A 20502-nucleotide genomic window follows, 5' to 3' on the forward strand; every position below is an offset into this window, starting at 1 on the left:
ATCTGTAAACCTTGCAGGTTACTAAAGGCAGCTTTGTACAAGGTAAGAATGAGGTGCTTTTTGCTAAAAAGAATGCAGCAGAAGGCAATATGTGTTTGTGGATTAATAGTTCCTACTTGGGTCTAAAAGTTATGACTGTTGCCATGGCAACAAACATGTGCAGATATGACAGCTTAGAAGAGGTGAACAGACTGCAAGAGTTGATGTCTGACAACTTTTCTTTCATCAAGAACATATGATAAAAGATCTAAGTGGTCCTCTGGGTTTTGTATAAAAATATTCATATAAAGATGATTAGCATTACAAGTACTCCATTAGGACATGGAAAGGCTTGGTGAATTTTGTAGGCCACACCAAGTCTTCATTTACCAGTTGTGGGTGGGGGGATGTGGGAAGACTTCATGCCAAGATATATGTCATCTTGTAAAGTTCAATTTTGGCAATCATGGGTGCTTCGATGAGGTTGTTCTTGACAGGTTCCTTGCCATGGAAAAGCAAGGATGTAAACAATTTATTGGATGCCTTCTTCATGTCAGTCATGTTTGCAAGAACAATCACCAACCAATAGGTTATATATAGTCCTATCATGATTTAGGTCTTGGGTTTTCTGACTAAGTTTTCTGATAACTAAAAAGTTTGGATGCATCAAAGTTGTGAACCTTCATTGCTTTCTAATGACATTACTACTCAAAATAAGGGTTCCATGTCTTTGCAAATTGTATGATATGTTGCACCTTATCAACCACCCATAAGACATCACACATCCTTGTAGTCGTTGGAGGTTCACTTTCTCCATTTGAATAATCTTACATCTCTTACCCAGATACTCTAGCAACATGAAACATACAAAGTGTGGTAATCATTTATGTTCACTTTGTATGCTACAAATATACTAAAATATGTCTCAAAAATCATAGTTAAATATCTATCAAGGAGAAAGTAACTCGACGATCTGAAATAGTTTAGATCGACGAAATTAAAACATCCTCTAATTGAAACCATATCAAGCCATAAGGAAAAGAAAGCTTCCGAATTTCCTCAAACAAGGCAAAACAGCCTCTAATTGAGAGTATATCTAACAATAAAAAAAGATCAAAAATTAATTTTCCCAAGATGAGCAAAAGAGAAAAGAAAAAAAACTCTCAGTAATTAACAAGTGCAAATGTTTTGGCATTCAATTAAGAGTACAAGATATGGAAACACAAAGTATGCAGCTAATGACTTGACAGAAATTTGACAGTTGATACCAGGAATCAGCTGCAATTTTGAGATTAAAAGGAAAAAAAGAAAAAACTCTACACCCTTCCCCCAACATAACAGATCATTCATGTGATGAACAGATGAAGAATCGCTAAAAGAAATCGAATTCAAGATAGTTATCAGGACCCTTTTGATTGATGACAGGTGTAGCCTTTTCGCTCGTTGATGCCACAGGCCGTATAGGCCTTTCAATCTCAACATGCCTTGGAATTTCTGGGGGACTCGCACACCGTATCAATGCCCAATTGACACCCTCAAAGAATGGGTGCTGCTTTATCTCTGTAGCCCCGCGCTTGTATGCAAGCCTGTGATGTGGCTCCTTCACAAGCAGTCCCCTTATAAGGTCCCTTGCAGCAAAGCTCACAACTGGTGAATCTGGGAAGCGCAATGGCTGCCCTACGACATTGAACAATGTGGCCCGGTTACCCGAACCCTTGAATGGAGTTTTCCCAAACAGAAGCTCATACAAAAATATACCAAAGGTCCACCAGTCTACGGCACTCCCATGGCCCTCACCCTTGATGATCTCTGGGGCCAAGTATTCATGTGTGCCAACAAAAGACATCGAATGAGCATCCGTGGGCTCTGCTATGAGCTCAGGCAACGGGCTAACCTGGTTCCCAATCTCGTGTTTTGGTCTACGGTCCTTCTTGGACTTGGAGGAGAAGAAACGAGGGCCAAAACATGTCGTGGGAGCGACGCAAGCAGGCTGGATGCAGGAGGGTGGCTCAACACAAGCAGGTTGGACACAGTAGACTGTGTTGTTCCGCCGCAATGTTTCTGATTCTGGGTTAGAAGACTTGATCAGCGTGGGGCTAACTGCACATCGAAGGGAAAGGTCAAAATCAGAAAGCATGATGTGGCCATCCTCACGCACAAGGACGTTTTCTGGCTTAAGGTCACGGTATATAATGCCAAGCATGTGCAGGTATTCCAGTGCTAAGAGGACCTCTGCTACATAGAATCTGCAATTTTAGGATCGAGTAGAAACATGTGAGTCAACATCAGATAAGTGTCAAGCTCTTCAAAGTACCAGTATTTCAGTACAATAGAAAAAATGTTACAATTTAACCACTTTCCCCAGTGCTATATTAATTTTAAGAATTTTATAATAAAAAATCTTTAAGTGCATAATACTGTTCTGAGCCAAGCCAATTCAGAGAGATAAATGAAGCTTACCACCTGTACAGTCATTTCTGTAATATAGAAGTGGCAACAACAAATCATGTCAGAAGACTGCCGCATATACATTTTCCAGCTATGGATTGTTGAGGCATCAGTGGATTGAGGCAGTTGACCAAGCTAAAGAATTGTTTTTTCTACACAGTGTTCTGATTACCATTTCCTTGATCTTTTAAATGTCCTTATCCCATATGATTATGATTACAGTCATAACTACAAAGGGTATCTAAGCCAGTCATGAAGGTGACCTGATAAACCAAAGAGCTTTTATATAATAATTTGCCTTTTATATAATCCTTTTATGAAGAACTTTTATACAATAAGCGAACAGCTGATCATGAAATCCTGAAGTTGAACTAAATGATTTGCCTTTTATGTTATCCACCTCAATTCAATAAAAGTGCTAGAGAAAAATATGTGAACTTAACTAAATATTAGGAATTGACTAGCAGTAATATTAAACTTGACTAAACGCAACAGCAGAAATTAAAATAAGTAAATAGATGAATACTCAGTTTTCTAAATTAAATCTCTTACAAGTAATGTGAGAAGTTTTAACATTTGATGTGGATAGGCATAAATCAAAATATCTACATATCCTTAAATATATAATTCAGTGGAATTTAAATGGGAAGCTAAGGATCAGATTCAACCTCTGATTTGCATATTTCAGGGTTCTGCAACCGTAATATGAATATTAAAATATATTTTAGATACAATCAAGATTTATATGTACATATGAGTTACAGAATTAATAGGATAAACATGCATATAGAACCACTAGATAACCCAAAAAACTATTTAACATGTACTTTATCATGGAAGAAACAAAACAATTTCTCAGCACACTAAAGTAATGTGGCATGAGGTACTGACAGGGCCCATTTATAAGAAAAAGCTGCCAATGAAAGTACAAGATGAACACATCGCAGATCAATTCATGAATTGAAACTACATAGTGGAGGTCACCTAAATTTGTATATAATTGATAGAACTAAAAACCTATCAATAAAACTATTCGAAGTCCACCATGGGCTAACATTGCACCTCTTTCCCTGGGTAAAAAAATAGAACTTTCCACAGAAGAATGCATTTGCATGATGAAAATTGTATAAATATATTAATAGTGAAAATATATTGGATGTTTCACTCTATGATTATTGGATCTTTCACAAACTTAGGAGTTGAAATTTTCTCACTGAAGTTCCAATAAACACTTATCATATATTTTTGCTTCCAGGAATCCATCCATGGAAAGAAGTGGAAGTGGCTGTTTCCAGTATTCATGGCCAAGTTCCCAAATAAATGGGAAATAGTATTATTCATCAATCTTATCACAGTTTAGATTTTGATGTTCCAATTTATTAGTCGTCATTCTGAGGTTTCTCAATCTTTGTTGCATCCGGATTTGTCCTGGAAAAGCAGATCTGAGATTCATTGCTTAAACTGATTTTAGTATGACTACAAGTGAAAGTTTCTTCTTGCTCACCACCATGTAGTTCATAATTATCTTATTTTTCAGTAACCTAGGAATATAAAGATTGTCATCATTGTAATGATAATAGATTACTAAGAAACATCTCCACTTCTAACAATATTGTCCACATGCCAACTGAGTTTGGCCTAGCAGTTGGATCTCCGTTCATCTCAAAGAATTTCTAGATTCAAATCCATGTGGAAGCAGTGGATTTAATAACAAAAATTCTTGCTCCTAATCACAAGATATGGCATATGGCTCAAAATCATAATCCCTAGTACTAAAGTCAAAACCATGACTAAGTGCCTGAAAAGTAAGAACAATTAGATAATTTTGAAGAATTTGGACAGTTACAAACGGCCATCCCATTTTTTGGAATTCATTCTCTCCTTCCTAGTTTTTCCTAGGTTTCACTCATCAGCCTATTTCTCTCTGTTCAAACCATCAAAAGGTTAATTCCAAGTAACCAAATGCCGACTTCCGCCCTAGCAGCAAAATTGTTTCATGTTAGACACAAACGCAAATGAGTCACATAAATCTAAACTAGAAATCATGAATAATGAAGAAGTAACTGTAATATGCACATGGAAAAATGGACAAAAGTAAAACATACACATATGTACAGACAAAGAAATAATTTTAAAGGAACTTACTTCACTGCTTGTTCAGAAAAACGTTTCCCTGGCTGCCTCTGCCGAAGGGTGTGCAAATCTCCCCCTGAGCAGAACTCCATTACCAAACATGAGAATTTATCTGTTTCAAAGTGGCTATATAGGGTTGGAAGAAAAGGATGATCCAGACATTGTAATATCTCTCTCTCTGTCTGAGCTCTTAGAAGCTTCTTACGACTAGCCAATGATCCCTTGTCCATGACCTTCATAGCGAAATAACTTCTTGTGCCACTTAATTCTGACAGATAAACACTACCAATGTCACCACATCCCAACCTCTTTAGTAGTCTAAAATGGCTTAAACCCAGAATTCCATCTCGAGCACGAACCATTTGAATTGCTTCCCATCTTGAATCATTTGCTTTATGGGGCTTGTTAATGCTACTACTCAAGCTACTACACAAGCTCTCATCACTGATATCACTGCTTGTACTGGGCCTGCACATACTACTTATTCTATTTTCGACAACATCAACTTTGTCAATAACCTTAGCACTTCCACTAGACTTTGTTATACTGCTGTTCCCTTCACTAACTTTGGCAGAAATAATGCCATTGCTTACATCGTGTTCAATATTATTTTCTTGATCCACACTGCCTTTCAAGATCATGGCCCCATTCGGCCCCATGGTGTCAACATATTGTGTTGGTTCTCTCTGGCTATCGGAACATGGGTGTGTGTTATTATTTTCAAAAGGTAGGATGGCCTTGGAAGGAAGCTTATCTGCTTCAGAATTGATAGGTCCCTCGATAGGAAGTGTATCTGTTTCGACATTGATAGATCCCTCAAAACATTGATTAGGTTTCATGCCCTCAGAAAATTTGGTCACAGGATGCTTTGACATGCTCTCATCAGCATCTGCCAATTCTTTTGATGGAGTAGGCTCTGATTTGATTAGCTTTGTAACATGTTTAGGATTACAAGTGGTTGGCTCTACTCTGTGGCTGACAAGCGGTTTGACTTGTTTCTCAGAGCTGACATGCGAGATGGTTTTTGAAGCCATTTATCAGTAAACTTGTGTATCTAAGAGGTCAAATCGCCCAACAATTTACTCCATTATCTAGAAAGAATAATTACAGCACTTTGCTAAAGAACCAACATATTATTTGCAACCGCCTATGGATTTTCTCAGGCCAGAATCTGCCATCAAAGTAAAGAAAATTACCAACAACTTCCAAGAAAGAAGTATCTTGCACATTGTTCGACAGTAATGCAGATCTCCGAAAAGGGAATATGGTGTTTAAACAATCATGATCTATATTACAAATGGAATGACGAGGAGACATGCATGAATTAGGTGGCCATGACAATCAAGAAGAGACTTGACATTTTATTTCCAGAAAAAAGGTGGAAATTACATGTAGCCTAAATATTGAGAGAAACATCAATCCAAACACACACAAAAAAAAGAAGAAAAAACCAAGATAAATAATAATAATAATAATAATAATAATAATAATAATAATAATGATAATAATAATTCATGTACCAAAGACTGACCCACCTCATAGCATCTTAGTGGATCAATTAAAACATCCTAGTGAAAGCCTGTGAGTCAAAAACCAAGAGAAAATACAGAAAGATCCATCTACTTATCATCTCCACTGGAAGTAACAGAAAAAAGCTTCACATAATATAACTTAGAGACTTTCCAAAGCATCTTGACAACATTCGCCCACAAGTCATCAACCTATACAGAATTGGAGAAAAGACTGAATAAAAATATCACAAAGATACACATCAAGATATAACTTTTCCATAAAGCACATCAAGAAACAACTTTTCCGCAACAACAAGGATGGTGGACCATAACCCACCTTAAAACAAGGAACTTTTTTCCCTGAGAAGAAAAGAAGTACTAGATGGAGCCTGGATTGCGGAATGAACACTTTTCGAATATGATTCTTTCCCGTATGAAGCTTAAATTTCATTATACAAAAGATCAGTAAAATGGCGGACTCATTAATCAAGAACCATGGTCATGCCAGTCCAAAAAAAATTCAATCTTTACGCATCAAAAAAATCAGAACTCCTAAATGGCACCGAAGAAGGATTTTTCAGTGACATCAAATTGAAATTTCCCATTTTTGAAGCATAACGAAAGATCTAAAATCTAAATCCGAACGCCAAAATAGATCCGACACTCCAAAATCAAAGAAAACTAGAGTGAGAAAGAAAGGAGCAGCAAACAGAAGAAACAATGAGGGGGAAAGAGGCCAAACTTATACCTTGATCTCAAGTATCACAACTGTAGAGCTTTCAGTGTGCAGATGTTGGATGGTTCTGCCTGGTGTCCGCAAACGGGGGGAGGCAAGGCAGCAGGCACCGGGGCATTTTGCTGAAGGAAATGGGAGATATGGGAAAGCGAAGTACTATTTTGTGGAGTGTTTGGGGCTGTTTCTATGTGCTGGATTTGGCTATTGGTTTGCGGGTGTGCATTAGTGCATCGAGAGGAGAGAGTGGTCAAAGCCACACAGCTACAAGCTTTTGATCATTCTTCTCTCTCTATCTCAGAAACACACGTCTCGATGCCGTTTCAAATTTGCCACCCAATCAACCAGTCGATAGGTGGTGCACTTCCCAATATAATGGAGAGATCTCTCTCTCTCGTCATGAGGCTCTCTCTCTAAGTGGCAGGAGCACCCTCATTGTTAGACTTGGCTCCCAAGTCCATATTTATCCTCCCTGAAATGACTGAAACATCCTTCCCTCTCTCCAATCCCACTGTGTCCAAGTCCTCAACCCTGCCCATCTCAGGCTACAGTTCACAGATTTTGCTAATGCTAATCCAGTGCTAACTCAGATTAGTGCTTCACCCTAAACATGCTGATATCATGTTGGACTAGAAATGGCTTCAAGAGCTTGGCATGTCTTTCATTTGGCAGCTCGGGGGAAAGGCTCACCTGCTGTGCTGTGGTTTGGCTGGGGGGATCTCAACATCGAGTTTCCTTCTTTGGGGCATGTGGACTTTCCTGTTGTTGGCTAGCAGCAAGATTCGCGGTGGGTCCCCCAGCTGACAAAATAGTGTTCAATGATGGTGCCCATTCATCAATGTAACAGTGAATTTGCAGAAGTAGATGGAGGTAGGAAAACAAAGAAGATAGGGGAGAGATCATGATGTGGCTACAATATGCTTCCAGATATCTACAGCCAGTGCTAAGTTTACTCTCCAGCAGTGATGATTGCCTCTGCTACAGTAAGGTCAGAGTTCAGTTACTCTCTTCTGGGTTTTCTCCTCCTCCTTTTGACTACAATCAAGAGAGAGAGAGAGAGAGAGAGGGTAATTCCATGACATGATTAAGTATAACCCAACCATTTTTGCCATGCATTGTTCAAGATAAACAGAACTAAAGCCTTGTGAAGGCTATGCATGGGGACATGAGCTATAAAATAGCACATGGATCTCTTCTTGTTGGGCATCTCTTAGACCTCTGCAGCATTGTAAAAGCTCCAAAGTTTGTGCCATAAAAGATGAGTTCCTTCTCTATTTTTTCTACCTGCAGGAGGCATGTGCACTGCACATGCTGCAGATGTGGAGCACTCTGGAAATGGCTCTTCCAAGTTAAACATCAGATTGTGAGCTCTACAAAGGTCCAGAGAACAGATTGCACAGATCTTGCAAGATGTAGTGGACCCATTACTGTAGTCTTGAGGAATTCAATTGGGTCATTGCCATTGGTGCCTTGATACAGCAACAGCAGCAGCAATGGCTGTCTGATAAGATGAGTATACTTGCTTGCATATACGAAATGCTCATCATAATTAACTGTGAAGTTAGGACAGGGATGCACACCAACCAAGGATGTGGTGGAAGAAGGTTTGATTAATGGATAGCAGGTAAGCCTACAGTAATTGTTTTAGTGGAAGATGCTCAGATGAAGTTGCCAGCCTTTGACAGAGGAGTTCCAGGAAATTAAATTGGTAGATTCTCACAGACACACATGACCAATAAATATTTTACAGAGAGGAGAGAGAGACCATCATGCAAGATAAACATGTGAGTTAGACAACAAATACATGGAGTAACAAGCAGCATACTGCCAATATCCCTCACTAATAATCCTTCAGACAAGATCAGAGGATCCAATGAAGCAGTCTCTTTGGCAAATTTGAAGTGCATTTTCTAGGGGAAATTTATCATGTACCACTTTGCTCAATTGATAAAAAGGGATGAGAAAGCTGACATATCCAAAATGTTTATGATATAACCTCAGAACCATCCTCTTACTTCAGGTATGGAACTCAACTGAGGTATTACATAAGAGAAATCAAGAGAAGAGCAAACTAAAATAGCATGAAAAGTGTAATTTTCTTCTCAGTCTGCATCTGTTTCTTCTATCTTTTTCTTTCTTTGGTGACTGAACATTCTACAAATGTTCTCAGAATGGGTACATGAATGACATGATTTGGCCAATCATCTAGATATTGTAGCAAAAGATGTGCATGGCTTCAAAGATAGCAGATTCTTCCTGAGCTTAGATTACAGTTCAAACTTCAAATGTCAGAAATACATGAGTTGCCTGACTTCATGTCTTCCCAGGCAGACTGTAAAGCTTTAATAAAGCATGTCCCAAAGAACAACTTTGAAACAAGCAAGTCAATCAACAAGGTTCATCACCTTAAGCTACCAAGGAGAAGCCCTCAGACATCAACTGTTTGGTTGCCAAGATGTGTCCAGTGACCAATGTCCTTCCCTTCCCCTTCTGCATAGGTCAAGAAACTACTGCTGGCATTAGAATTTGATGAAGGGAAAGGTGTCAAGTTGTGACCAGCTGAAACCATGGAACAACTCCACAAACACATAATTTGACCTACAAGAAGCATGGGATTCCTTAACAATGTAGCAAATTTTCTCAGATTTTGAAGAAAAATATAGCCAGATTATGCTACTTGCAGATTCTTAGAAACCCATATCCCAAATTTCGAACAGAAATACAGAGTTGTGTTTCCACAACACATTCGCAACTTTCTGCATTACAACATCACCTTTATCTTCTCTGATCACCTCTGAGAGTTGCATTGTCAGAGGGACAAGTTCTTGGAGAAGACTACTGCAGGGTGAGCAGGCTATGCAGTTAAATTATAAAGAAATGTCTTGCTGATAAATTATTTTGACAAAAAAAAGAAGCTTTGCCTCATGGAAGAAGCATTGTTCAGCACACCACATTTTTGGAGCTTCATTGTGAGACAGTAAAGACAAGATTAACAACCTCAACTCATAGCTTATATAAGTTATTTACAAGGAAAAGGTATCAGATTTCCTCCAAACCTCTTCTTACATATATATTTTTCTTGCACAGGTGAATAGATACAAGGAGGCTGACATTATGCTGTACAAATCTTACATGAAAAAACACCTTAAAAAGGAGGTATGTGTTTAAACTTTAAACATCTGACGTAAAAGCCAAACCCCAGAACAAAGGCATAGGGAAGTCATCACATACAAACTGATCCTTGATTGGGTTGGCGAAGGGGAGGAGTGATGATAAAGATATTTTAGTGGACATAAAAACCAGCTCCTGAACACCTGAATGGGCTGATCAAGTGCACCTGTTCTTCAAAATTATAGGAAAATATGGGGAAGATTGGCTAGGTTATTGTGCCAACCTTACAACAGAAAATTCGTCAATTGGAATTAGTAATTCCAACTTAAGAATATTCATTTACCAATCACATTGCCTTTATTCCTTTGCTTATCATTCTTCATATAGTAAGCGAAATATTTCTGTGCTCAACAGCTTATATGGGAGAGTGGATCGTAATCATATGCATCACCAGCCTTAACAAAGCGCCCCTTCACCCGCCTTCTAATATCTGCCCTGGCCTTGCGCAAAGCATACCTGACCCTTTTCTCAAATCTGTTCAACATGCAAGACATGAGATACTGAGAATATAGTGACAACTGAAATAAGTTCATTGAGTAATTACAAGTTTACAACTGGCTACATATCTAATCCTTGTGCTAACAAATTTGATTGGATTGAACCATAGGCTTTAGAAAATTATAGCACAGTTAGCTAACAAACTAGTGATACATGGTTAACTGAAAATATTATCATTTTCAGGGTCTGTGGTAGATTTTTTTTTAAATGTTTCACATATGCCTCAGGGTCAACCACTACATAAAAAGTTTGTAAAATCAGGCATGACATGCAGAAACTTCAAAATTTGGCACCTGATTTGGTTCATACAACACCAACATATTCAAAATTCAGATATGTTATACCAAAAGAACTATTGTTTTCAGTTACTTAACATGCTCATTCTCCCCAGTATCCTCAAGTCTTCTAAACTGACCTAAGGTTGTCAGAAATATTATAAAATATCATATATGATATTTTCAACTTTTCTTATCATTATACTCACACTTTTACATGTCTAAGAACAACACAAACTCGCGATAATTTATTTGGTATGCTTCCACTGTGTATAAATGCATATCTTGAAAAGTGCTGATGTCTGTTTTAGTTGTTCAAAGAAGTCTCTCTTTAAGGTTCAGTGACCAGGAAATCCAAAACCATAGAGATGGCTGTGCCCGTTATGGGACTTTGTACTCATCATACATTACAGACATGTAGCAGATAGAACTGCCCATTTTTTCAAGCTCTAAAAATAGCATACTCCAGAAATCATAAGTACATGCAATGTAATAGGAAGTGTTTAATTATCAGAGATATCTGGACTTACTTGCGTGATTTTTTCTTTTCCTTGTAACGCATAAGAGCACATTCCCTGCTAGACGTAGGCAATGAGAAGCTTCCTGAACCAGCGAAGTACCAAGGAGGCTTACCCATTAGAAGCATATCTGACTTTCTACAATTTTGATAGTCTCCAGCATTGCTTTCCCCAGTTACACCAGAGAATGAAAAAGATAGAGATGACTGAACCTTGCATTCTGGGAAAGCACAATCTGGATCTTCTTCTGGATTTGACATCACAGAATCAGCACATACTGCATCACTGCATGGTATTTGCATTTGTTTAACCTGCCCAACTGATGATGCCTGAGATTGGTGATCAGGATTTCATCAATGCTTCTTGGTTCAAATGAATCAAATAAAAATAAAACTTGCAAAAAGTGAGTGCTAATTTTATTAGTTTCATACTGCAATAACAGACAAAAGCATGTGGGACACATGATAAGCTACTTAAGCAGTACATTTGCAATTAAAAGTCTCACAGGATAATAAAAAAAATAATCTAATAACAACTCATGATTAATAACTCAAAAGATTAACAAGATATCTGAGATAGTTACATATATCAGTCGGTATTAAGTAAACTAGAATACACAAATCAGCAGAGGAAGCTTCAATTTGGCTCTCACTGTTCTTGGATGCTGTTAATGTATTGAGAGTCTAGCAACGAATGCTACAAAGCAAAAAAAAAAAGTAATCTCAGTACCAAAACATGACTGATTAACTCGGAACCTGTACTAGAATGGGTCCATGCATAACAAAATGCTATTCAGGTCAGCTGAATCAGAAAGAAATAGCGCAGTCCTCTTGACTAAGGAGAAACTTTCCACTATCATATAATGCACATGTCTTCCTGGAAATTGGCATCACTGTAAAGTTATGGATGTGTTAGATTGGGTATAGTTTCTATGAGATGTGCCAGTTCTTAAGAAAAAACTTCATAACAACAACTGCAGGATCAGGATTGGTCTATGGCATAAGATCAAAACCAGCAGGACAAGATACATTAAATCTGTATAGCACAGTTTTTCATTTTTTATATATTATGCTATGGAATACCTAATTTGTGAATGATGACTCATGAGAGTCACTTAGATGTGCCCTTGGTGAACGGTGAACAGCTCACCTCCTATGAATGCAACAGACAGTGGTACCGGCAGTGACATCCAAGTTTGTACCCCCTACTTCCTCATCCTCCTATGTCTTTCTCTTTTGTCTCTTCTTCTTTCTCTACTTCTTATTATTCTCTTTCTTAGTCAACCAGTAACAATTGGTTAGCAAAGATGGTTTGGGATCAGCCAATTGCAGGTGATTCTGATCAAGTTCCAGCCTGTTCCTTCTATCTCATAATCCAGCCAAAAATCAAACTTTCTTGGCTGAGCTGTGATTGAATTTTCTTGACTGGAAGCTAATCGGCTATAGATGATCCAGGTCAAGATCAGACAATGAGGCAAACCATGCTTCAAATATTAGGCAATAAAGAAGTCCGTCAATATGATCAAGAGGATAAATTAATAAATTGAGATGAAACAAGATGTACTTACTATTGTAAGAGTACCAGGTAGGAAGAATATGTTGATACAAAGTGAAACTCAAACATAACAGATATTTCTCTGAGGAAATATTTGTCTGATTTGTAATTATTCCATCAAGATATTCATCTCTTCCCTGCAATTGATTCCAGTTCCATCAGAAATAACAGTACCTATTTCATGAACTAAGCATTGAAAAGTTTGCAATTACTGAAGATTGTACATTTTGCAATAGCCTAAAACCAATACTTCTTTCCTGCTAGAAAAAAGCTCTATGAATATTCTTTTCCTATGCATGAGAACAGTGCTAAATTTAAACACATATTAGACACTTAACATGCAATCAATGATCTCTGTTGAGACATCCAGTGCATTCAAGTGACAGGCTTCAGGTTCGAGTCCACGTGTTAGCATTATACTCTAGTTAATGTAATGAAAATCTATTCTTAAAGAAAAAAACATGAAATCGATGAAAGCGCTGAGCGGATAAGTGACTACTGCATCTAATAACTAAGAATACATGGAAGTCATTTTTTATATCATTTGCAGATGTTATACACCAGGAAGAAGTACCAGGTTATACCTCTGCAGCAAGTTCACCATGGCAAAGGGAACAGGCAGGAGAGTTTTTCTTTCTGTCATAGAAACTATCAATTCCAGCATCATCAAACAGACCCTTTGTTTGCTTATTAGCTGCACCAAAGAGTTCTTCATAATTCTCAAATATCATGTCCACGTCACCAATAGTGAAACCTTCATCGAAGTCATCTTTACTAAATCCAGTATCATTTGTCTCAGGACAATATAACTGCACACAGTTAAGTGATTAAGAGAAATTAGAGCTGCGTTATTAAAAGATCATTTAAGCTATGCTCAAGAATAATCCTAAGAGCGATCATTCTCTTGAAGTTTTCACTGTCAATTGGATAACTACACTGGTCTTTTTATGGTTCCAAAGCTGAATAACTTTCTTTGCAAAAAGGTGTTAATAGATCCACTGCAAATAAGAAGATCAATGCTGTGTAATCAAATAATTTTTTTTGCAACAACCATCTGGATTGGACTTAAAATCATCATCCTTGCAATCAATACTAACCAGTACAAAGACTATTGGCACTGATCAGCAATGCATACATTTTAAAGAAATTCTTTTTGATGTAATGAATAATATATGGGGACCCCTAATTGAACAATATTCAGCAGATAATAACAGAAGTAATAAAGTGAAAGCTCTTGGGATATCATTAAGAAAAAAGTACATAGGGGATCTTACATTCCAATGTAATTGCTTTGTGTTCAGTCAGAGAAAGGGTACACCACATCTATATGCTTGGCACTGAATTGTGAATATCAATTTGCAATAAAAGAATAATACTGGCTATCGAATTTGTAGAGGTGTCATTTAAGGTGAAAAATAGGATCATTGCATTTCACAATATGAGATATGATAAATTGGCATCTCAGCAGATTCGATGATTCGAAGCTGCCAATATGCATTTTAAAATCCTGATTCACCTTGGGTGTAGTTGAATTCGCAGGATTAGTTGGTTGATCAGCACTATAACACATAGGAATTTCAGATGCTGAAGATGAGCCCTTCCAGAGGTTGCATTTATCAATGGTCATCTTATCATTCATTTTCCAGGTGTTGCCAATATTTGCATCACTACTATCAACTCGAGGTTCCCCACAATTGGTAACACTGTCCTCATTGGTAATCATGAATCCTTGCTCGTAATCAGAGTCTGTCATATGAAGGAACTCAAGGAAGGACCAAATTCTTGAAAACTCTGCTGCTGATGGACAACCTGAGTAGCAGTTGATCAGATGTCTGTTGTGTTCTGAAGCCACGGCTAATCCACCATGAACTTTTCGATCACAATTTCCACAAAGCGATTTATTTTCTTCTATGCACCTTACAACAGCAGGTTGGACAATGCACTGGTCGCATAGAAGCGTACGCAAGTGTCGCAAAGAAAGTGCATTTGCGGAATGAACATTTCGGTCACACGATAAGCACAAGGAAGCTGCATCAGACTGGCAATAGACTACAGATCTTTGCTCTGTGCAGAAATCACAAAGATGGTCCATGCTTGGTTCACTGGAAAAGAAAAAAGACAGCTGACCATATCAACACATTGGGCTTAGGTCTCCAGAACAGTTCAATAATTTACAACACAAATTTCAAGTTAAAAACACTTCATAAACATCATGGTCACCAGCATCCACATGCAAGAGTACAAAAATAAATTTCTTTTCACTGTTAATCACCCAAAATAACCTGCCTATTAAGTTAAAGTATATTGACTCATGATCAACCAAGAATATGTCAGTTCTTGTTTTCTTTTGAAGAAAATGGAATAATTACATTCAAGGATGGATAACACCCGAAGTGAATATCTGATGGCAACAACAGACACGAGAAGAGCCCTGAAATTTTCCAATTCTCTTATTTGGCCACTTACTAGCTCTACATGTACAGAATCTAGTAGCATGATGGCTACTTCAGAACTTGGAGGTTATCAGTGGTATAAATTTTCCCTTATGAGAAACTTACAACCAAAGGCAAATTTGTGACAAAGAAATCAGAAACAGCCAAGCCAACTTGAACAAGCAAATTGCAAAAAGAGAAAAAAGAATTATTAGAACTACAAAGCACTAATGGAACTTATGTAACTTTTCAGACCTCAAATAGCAACCTTCAAATGATCTCTGCCCCTATGTTTCTTAAAAAAAAAAAGCTTAATCCACGTGACAAACAAATTGATATGAAGAACACACAGTTTTCTCTTTCCCAAATCCTCAGTCCGCAGCTGAATTCTTTGTCATAAACTCACCAAGGTTTCTCTTAGATCCGAGCACTATATGGGCGAAAACAAGTTGCAATTTTTAAGAATTTAAAAAAGAAGAGAAGGTCTAATAAGTATCCACAAACAACAAACTCTGACTAAGCGAGGAAAGAAAAGAGCATCTGCTAAACTACAACTACTAGATAAGCTCCTCATTTTAACGCAAGTTCTACTCGTGGCGTCGGAATCAACGTCAAAAACCAAGAAAAGACCAGAATATTTACTAATTCTAGAACAAATTAATGTCAAATCACCGAAACAAGAAAAGAAAAAGATTAAACTTTTAATCAAGCAGCTACAACATCTACTCTCGGCAAACGAAGAAAAGACCAGAAAAAGTGAATCTTTGGCACTTCAAGAACAAAAGAGCAATACAAAACCTGAAAGGAACACGAAGATCCGAGAAAATCTCTCACCCCACACAACTACCCAACCGACGCACAAATTACTCGGTCGCTCCTGACGGAAAGATTGCTCCTTTGTCGATTGTAGAGGATATCCGATTCCGTTTTGGCGAGTACAATTGGCAGGATAGACGTGAGATGAGCACAAGAGATCACGCAAGACAAACGGACCACAGGAAACCGAGCGCCCATCGGGCCCCACCGGGCCCCGCCAAAAGAGCGACGCCTCGTGCGCTTTTTCTGTGGCGTTTCCGTAATAAACGCTCGCTGCTGGGTCTAAAAGTAACCTTCCCCCGACGTACAAGGGACGCGACACCACAATGGCGATCTAATTACTAATATACCCCAACCTTGTTACGGCAGTAGCGTTGATAACGAACGAGGGGGACCCGCTCATCACTGGCCGTCCAAATTTGAGATCCTCAAGATCAACGATGAACGACGGCCGATCGCTTCCGATGGGAAAAGTCCGAGTTTGATGTGCAAGGGGCCAATGATGGCGGTTCGATGGGAATCAGACGGCGAGGATGACCGAAGGTTAGCGTGAGGGAGAGGGAAGGGGCAAAGATGGTAGATGCTGCCACGTGACGGAGACCGCGGTGGGTCCCGAGCGGCATGGTTATCTGTAAAGTGCACGGAGAAGGCGTCCTAGCTGTCCACGTTTCGATCCCAGCCGCGGCCATTTTGGTGGGGGCCAAAGGAGATCAGCATGGTCAAGCCACGTAGGCGACCACAGTCACCCTCGTAAATTTCAGGGTTGACATCAGATGTCTTATATATATCTCAACTATGACTTAGCAATTTTTAAGTACAATAAGAATTTTTTTATCTTTATCAAATAATAAAGAATTCTTACTCTGAACATTTAATTATTTATTATTATCTTTTGGATATTCTCTTTTTTTTTTCGAATTTTTGAGGGCCCTTTTCGAATTTTAACATCACATATAAAAAGTGGGCCTTTTGCTGATGACGCACAAAACTTAGCGGAACGACGTCTATTCGCGTCCGGGGATCGATTCCACTCCACCGCTCGGCTCGTCGCTCGGGGAAATGGACTTCGACTTCAACACCACCGCCTCCTTCTCCTCCTCGGCTTCCGTCGCCACCGCCAACTTCACCCTGTCTCCCTTCACCCTAACGCCCCTCCCGCACCTAGCCGACCACCTCACCGACGTCCCGGCTCTCCCCACCCCCATCGACCGTAGCCCCTTCTACCACCCCTCCCCCGGCTTCTACATCGCCCCCTCCGACATCATCCTCCGCCACATCCTCTTCGACCTCTCCTCCTCCGACTCAACCCCCAGTTCCTGCCTCCCCGCCTACCACCGCGCCGGGCCCCGCCAGACCATCCGCTTCGACCCCGCCGCCGTCCGGGCCGCCATCGTCACCTGCGGCGGCCTCTGCCCGGGGCTCAACACCGTGATCAGGGAGCTCGTCGTGGGTCTGTGGGAGATCTATGGCGTGCGCCGGATCTTTGGCGTGCCCTCGGGGTACCGCGGGTTCTACTCCGCCGATCCCGTGCCGCTGGACCCCAAGATGGTGGATGGCTGGCACAAAAGGGGCGGTACCGTTCTGACCACCTCCAGGGGCGGCTTCAATCTGGAGAAGATCGTGGACGGGATCGAGAAGTACGGGTTTAATCAGGTCAGGAGACGTCCCCAATTCTTAGTTGATGGTGGTGATTAGCTGTATGAATTTGGTTCAATTTCTTTACTTTTGGCGATTTAATTCTTGGTAATATTAGCAGCTCTTTACTTGATAATTGATTAATGCCAAGATCCTTAATGCATGGTGTTCCTTTTTTGGCTTAAAATCCAAGCATTGCCAGGTCAGTGAATAACGAGGGGGTTTATAGCATTAAGGATTACAATGAGTCTATGGTAAGACAATTATTCTAGATTAATAAGTAATGGAAAATTAAAAGCATTAGAACATGCATGCATAGACCCATATACTTGTGCCCAGACTTTTTTTTACAAACGATAAGTGACGAAGGCAGAAATATATCGGATGAGATTTCAAACTCTCGACCTTTGATAAGTGGATCTGATATACCATTACCAAGCCAATATTTTAGGTATAAAAAATATATCGGATGAGGTTTCAAATCCTTAACCTTTAGTAAGTGGATTTAGTCTTAACATTTAAGGTGTAAATAAATATATTGGATGAGGTTTCAAACCCTCAACCTTTGGTAAATTTAAACAAAAAATTTAATATTTAATAAATATATTGATATGGTAATACTTGTGCCCTGACTTGGTACCATCTTAGCCACCTCAGATACAAATGATCCGAAAATTTATCTATTTGAACAGTCTTTACAAATAATAATGTAAAAAATTACATTTAGCTTGTTCATAATAGCTAAAATATTTATGTTATTACTCCTAGATGAGGCATCAGACCCTGTGACATAGGTGACAAGGTCATAAGATTATTTTAGATCGCATGGTAGTAAGCTAGTTAAACCTTTTCAAGTCCACAACCAACAGGGAGGTCTTTAATCATAACAGTGGGAGAAAATGTGACTTGCAGAAGATTGGAATCAAACATCAAACCTCCCACTAGGGTAAAGAGATGCTTCACTTAGATAAGGATGGTGGTGATAATTGACTCCAGCAAAAATGGTCAATGATTGAACAAAGGCACATGTATGTACTATGAACTTGTAAGCACCCATTTATTGCTTAATTATTCCACATCGAAGTATCAGATTTTGCATGTGGTGGTCCTGGCATTGTTATCTATTGAAAATGCAAATAAGTGTTCCAATATGGTGTAAGCACTTCATGTTCAGTTCTTTTTAGTGAGGCACTTCTTCCATATTTTCGAATTTTGTAACAACCATCAATATATTGCAAGAGCTCTCGACTTAAATGGAACATGATATGAAAAGTTTGTTGGTTGACTAAAATTTGGGCCCATTTGTTGGGGGACTAAGAAAGCATCAATCTATTACCCAATAATGTATGCTGAAAATTTTTATTTTTTACTGTAGTGCATATTTAATCCAGACTTGATGGTGAAACTTGGACTAGTTCAGATTAAGTTTTGGTTTGGCTCAGTCTAGCTAACACTGAATAATGTTTGCTGAAAATTTTCATTTTTTACAGTAGTAGATATTTAATCCAGGCTCGATGGTGATACTTGAACTAGTTCAGATTAAGTTTTGGTTTGGCTAAGTCTAGCCAACACTTCTTTCATCACATATTTGTAGATGATATTGTTAGGATGATGAAGAAATGAGTTTAAACAAAAGGTTTATTACTTTATTTGGATTTTGTGATGCCTAAGTACTTGACCTATTGCTTATTACTTCGCATGGGCAAATTCAACTTTTCAGCAATCTAATGGATATCCGAATGATTCAGGTCTATTGCATTGGTGGTGATGGAACCATGAGAGGTGCTGTAAAAATATTCGAAGAGATTCAACGCCGCAAATTGTATGTATCCCTTACAGGGATACCTAAAACAGTTGACAATGACATTGGCATCATCGATAGGTCGTTTGGGTTCCAAACTGCTGTGGAGATGGCACAACAGGCCATCAATGCAGCTCATGTCGAGGCTGAGAGTGCTGTGAATGGCATAGGACTTGTCAAACTTATGGGCAGAAGCACAGGCCACATAGCTCTTCATGCTACACTAAGCAGTCGTGATGTGGACTGCTGTCTGATTCCTGAGAACGACTTCTACTTGGAAGGGAAGGGGGGACTGTTTGAATTCCTTGATCAGAGGCTAAAGCAGAACGGACATGCTGTAGTCGTGGTAGCTGAAGGTGCTGGACAGGATATAATTCCACGAACGGATGCTCAGAAGGAAGAAAAGGACGAGTCGGGCAATCCAGTGTTCCTGGATGTGGGAGCATGGCTGAAATCCGAGCTGAAGAACTGGTGGGAACACGAGCATCCTGGAGAATTGTTCACAGTAAAGTATATTGATCCCACGTATATGATTAGAGCAGTTCCAGCGAATGCAACCGACAACTTGTATTGTACTCTGTTGGCACATTCTGCTATACATGGAGTGATGGCAGGGTACACAGGGTTTGTATCAGGTCCTATAAATGGTAACTACGGGTACATTCCAATCCAAGAGATTGCAGTTTCGAAGAACTTGGTGGATACAAAGGATCATAAATGGGCTTGGGTGAGATCAGTGACAACCCAACCGGATTTTCTTAAGATCTAAAGCTAAAGATGTAACACAGCTTGTTATGCTCTTAGTGCTCCAAGGATGAGATGGCCTGTTACTTTTTGTTTCTGAATGCTACTTTCTAGCTCTTACGTTTCAAGAAGATTATCAGATTTTAGTCAGATATTTATTTGGTCAAAGCACTTGTGGGTTTGGAACAAAGATTATATGGTACAAGTTGCATCTATTATTGGTGTTCAGCCCACCCTTTTTTATTGGATGCGTC

The 20502-nt window shown here is 39.1% G+C and overlaps 3 protein-coding genes across 7 annotated transcripts; 1 reads left to right on the forward strand and 2 right to left on the reverse strand.

The window, feature by feature from the left end:
• Nucleotides 1-1149: 1149 nt before the first annotated feature.
• Nucleotides 1150-7437, reverse strand: LOC135637603 (serine/threonine-protein kinase D6PKL1-like). 2 transcript variants are annotated; one of them, XM_065150240.1, is made up of 4 exons: nucleotides 6820-7239; nucleotides 6096-6281; nucleotides 4573-5731; nucleotides 1150-2225 (listed from the first exon to the last, which is right to left on the reverse strand). In XM_065150240.1, the coding sequence occupies exons 3-4, from the start codon at nucleotides 5592-5594 to the stop codon at nucleotides 1352-1354; spliced, it is 1896 nt and encodes a 631-aa protein (XP_065006312.1). In that variant the 5' UTR covers nucleotides 5595-5731; nucleotides 6096-6281; nucleotides 6820-7239; the 3' UTR covers nucleotides 1150-1351. The 2 variants fall into 2 exon arrangements, with proteins under 2 accessions (XP_065006312.1, XP_065006311.1); XM_065150239.1 differs by lacking the exon at nucleotides 6096-6281 and having other exon boundaries at nucleotides 6820-7437.
• Nucleotides 7438-9786: 2349 nt separating this feature from the next.
• LOC135637955 (zinc finger protein CONSTANS-LIKE 9-like) lies at nucleotides 9787-16212 on the reverse strand. 4 transcript variants are annotated; one of them, XM_065150856.1, is made up of 5 exons: nucleotides 16087-16212; nucleotides 14337-14922; nucleotides 13405-13629; nucleotides 11279-11595; nucleotides 9787-10449 (listed from the first exon to the last, which is right to left on the reverse strand). In XM_065150856.1, exons 2-5 carry the CDS (start codon nucleotides 14910-14912, stop codon nucleotides 10323-10325), a joined length of 1245 nt encoding a protein of 414 aa, XP_065006928.1. In that variant the 5' UTR covers nucleotides 14913-14922; nucleotides 16087-16212; the 3' UTR covers nucleotides 9787-10322. The 4 variants fall into 4 exon arrangements, with proteins under 4 accessions (XP_065006928.1, XP_065006927.1, XP_065006930.1 ...); XM_065150855.1 differs by having other exon boundaries at nucleotides 16051-16195; XM_065150858.1 differs by lacking the exon at nucleotides 16087-16212 and adding an exon at nucleotides 15508-16024.
• Nucleotides 16213-17054: 842 nt separating this feature from the next.
• LOC103985498 (ATP-dependent 6-phosphofructokinase 2) lies at nucleotides 17055-20476 on the forward strand. Its single transcript, XM_009403214.3, has 2 exons — nucleotides 17055-17721; nucleotides 19452-20476. Exons 1-2 carry the CDS (start codon nucleotides 17128-17130, stop codon nucleotides 20271-20273), a joined length of 1416 nt encoding a protein of 471 aa, XP_009401489.2. The 5' UTR covers nucleotides 17055-17127; the 3' UTR covers nucleotides 20274-20476.
• Nucleotides 20477-20502: the final 26 nt, after the last annotated feature.

This window comes from Musa acuminata, chromosome BXJ3-5 (genome assembly GCF_036884655.1).
Source record: "Musa acuminata AAA Group cultivar baxijiao chromosome BXJ3-5, Cavendish_Baxijiao_AAA, whole genome shotgun sequence".
NCBI classification, from domain to species: Eukaryota; Viridiplantae; Streptophyta; class Magnoliopsida; order Zingiberales; family Musaceae; genus Musa; species Musa acuminata.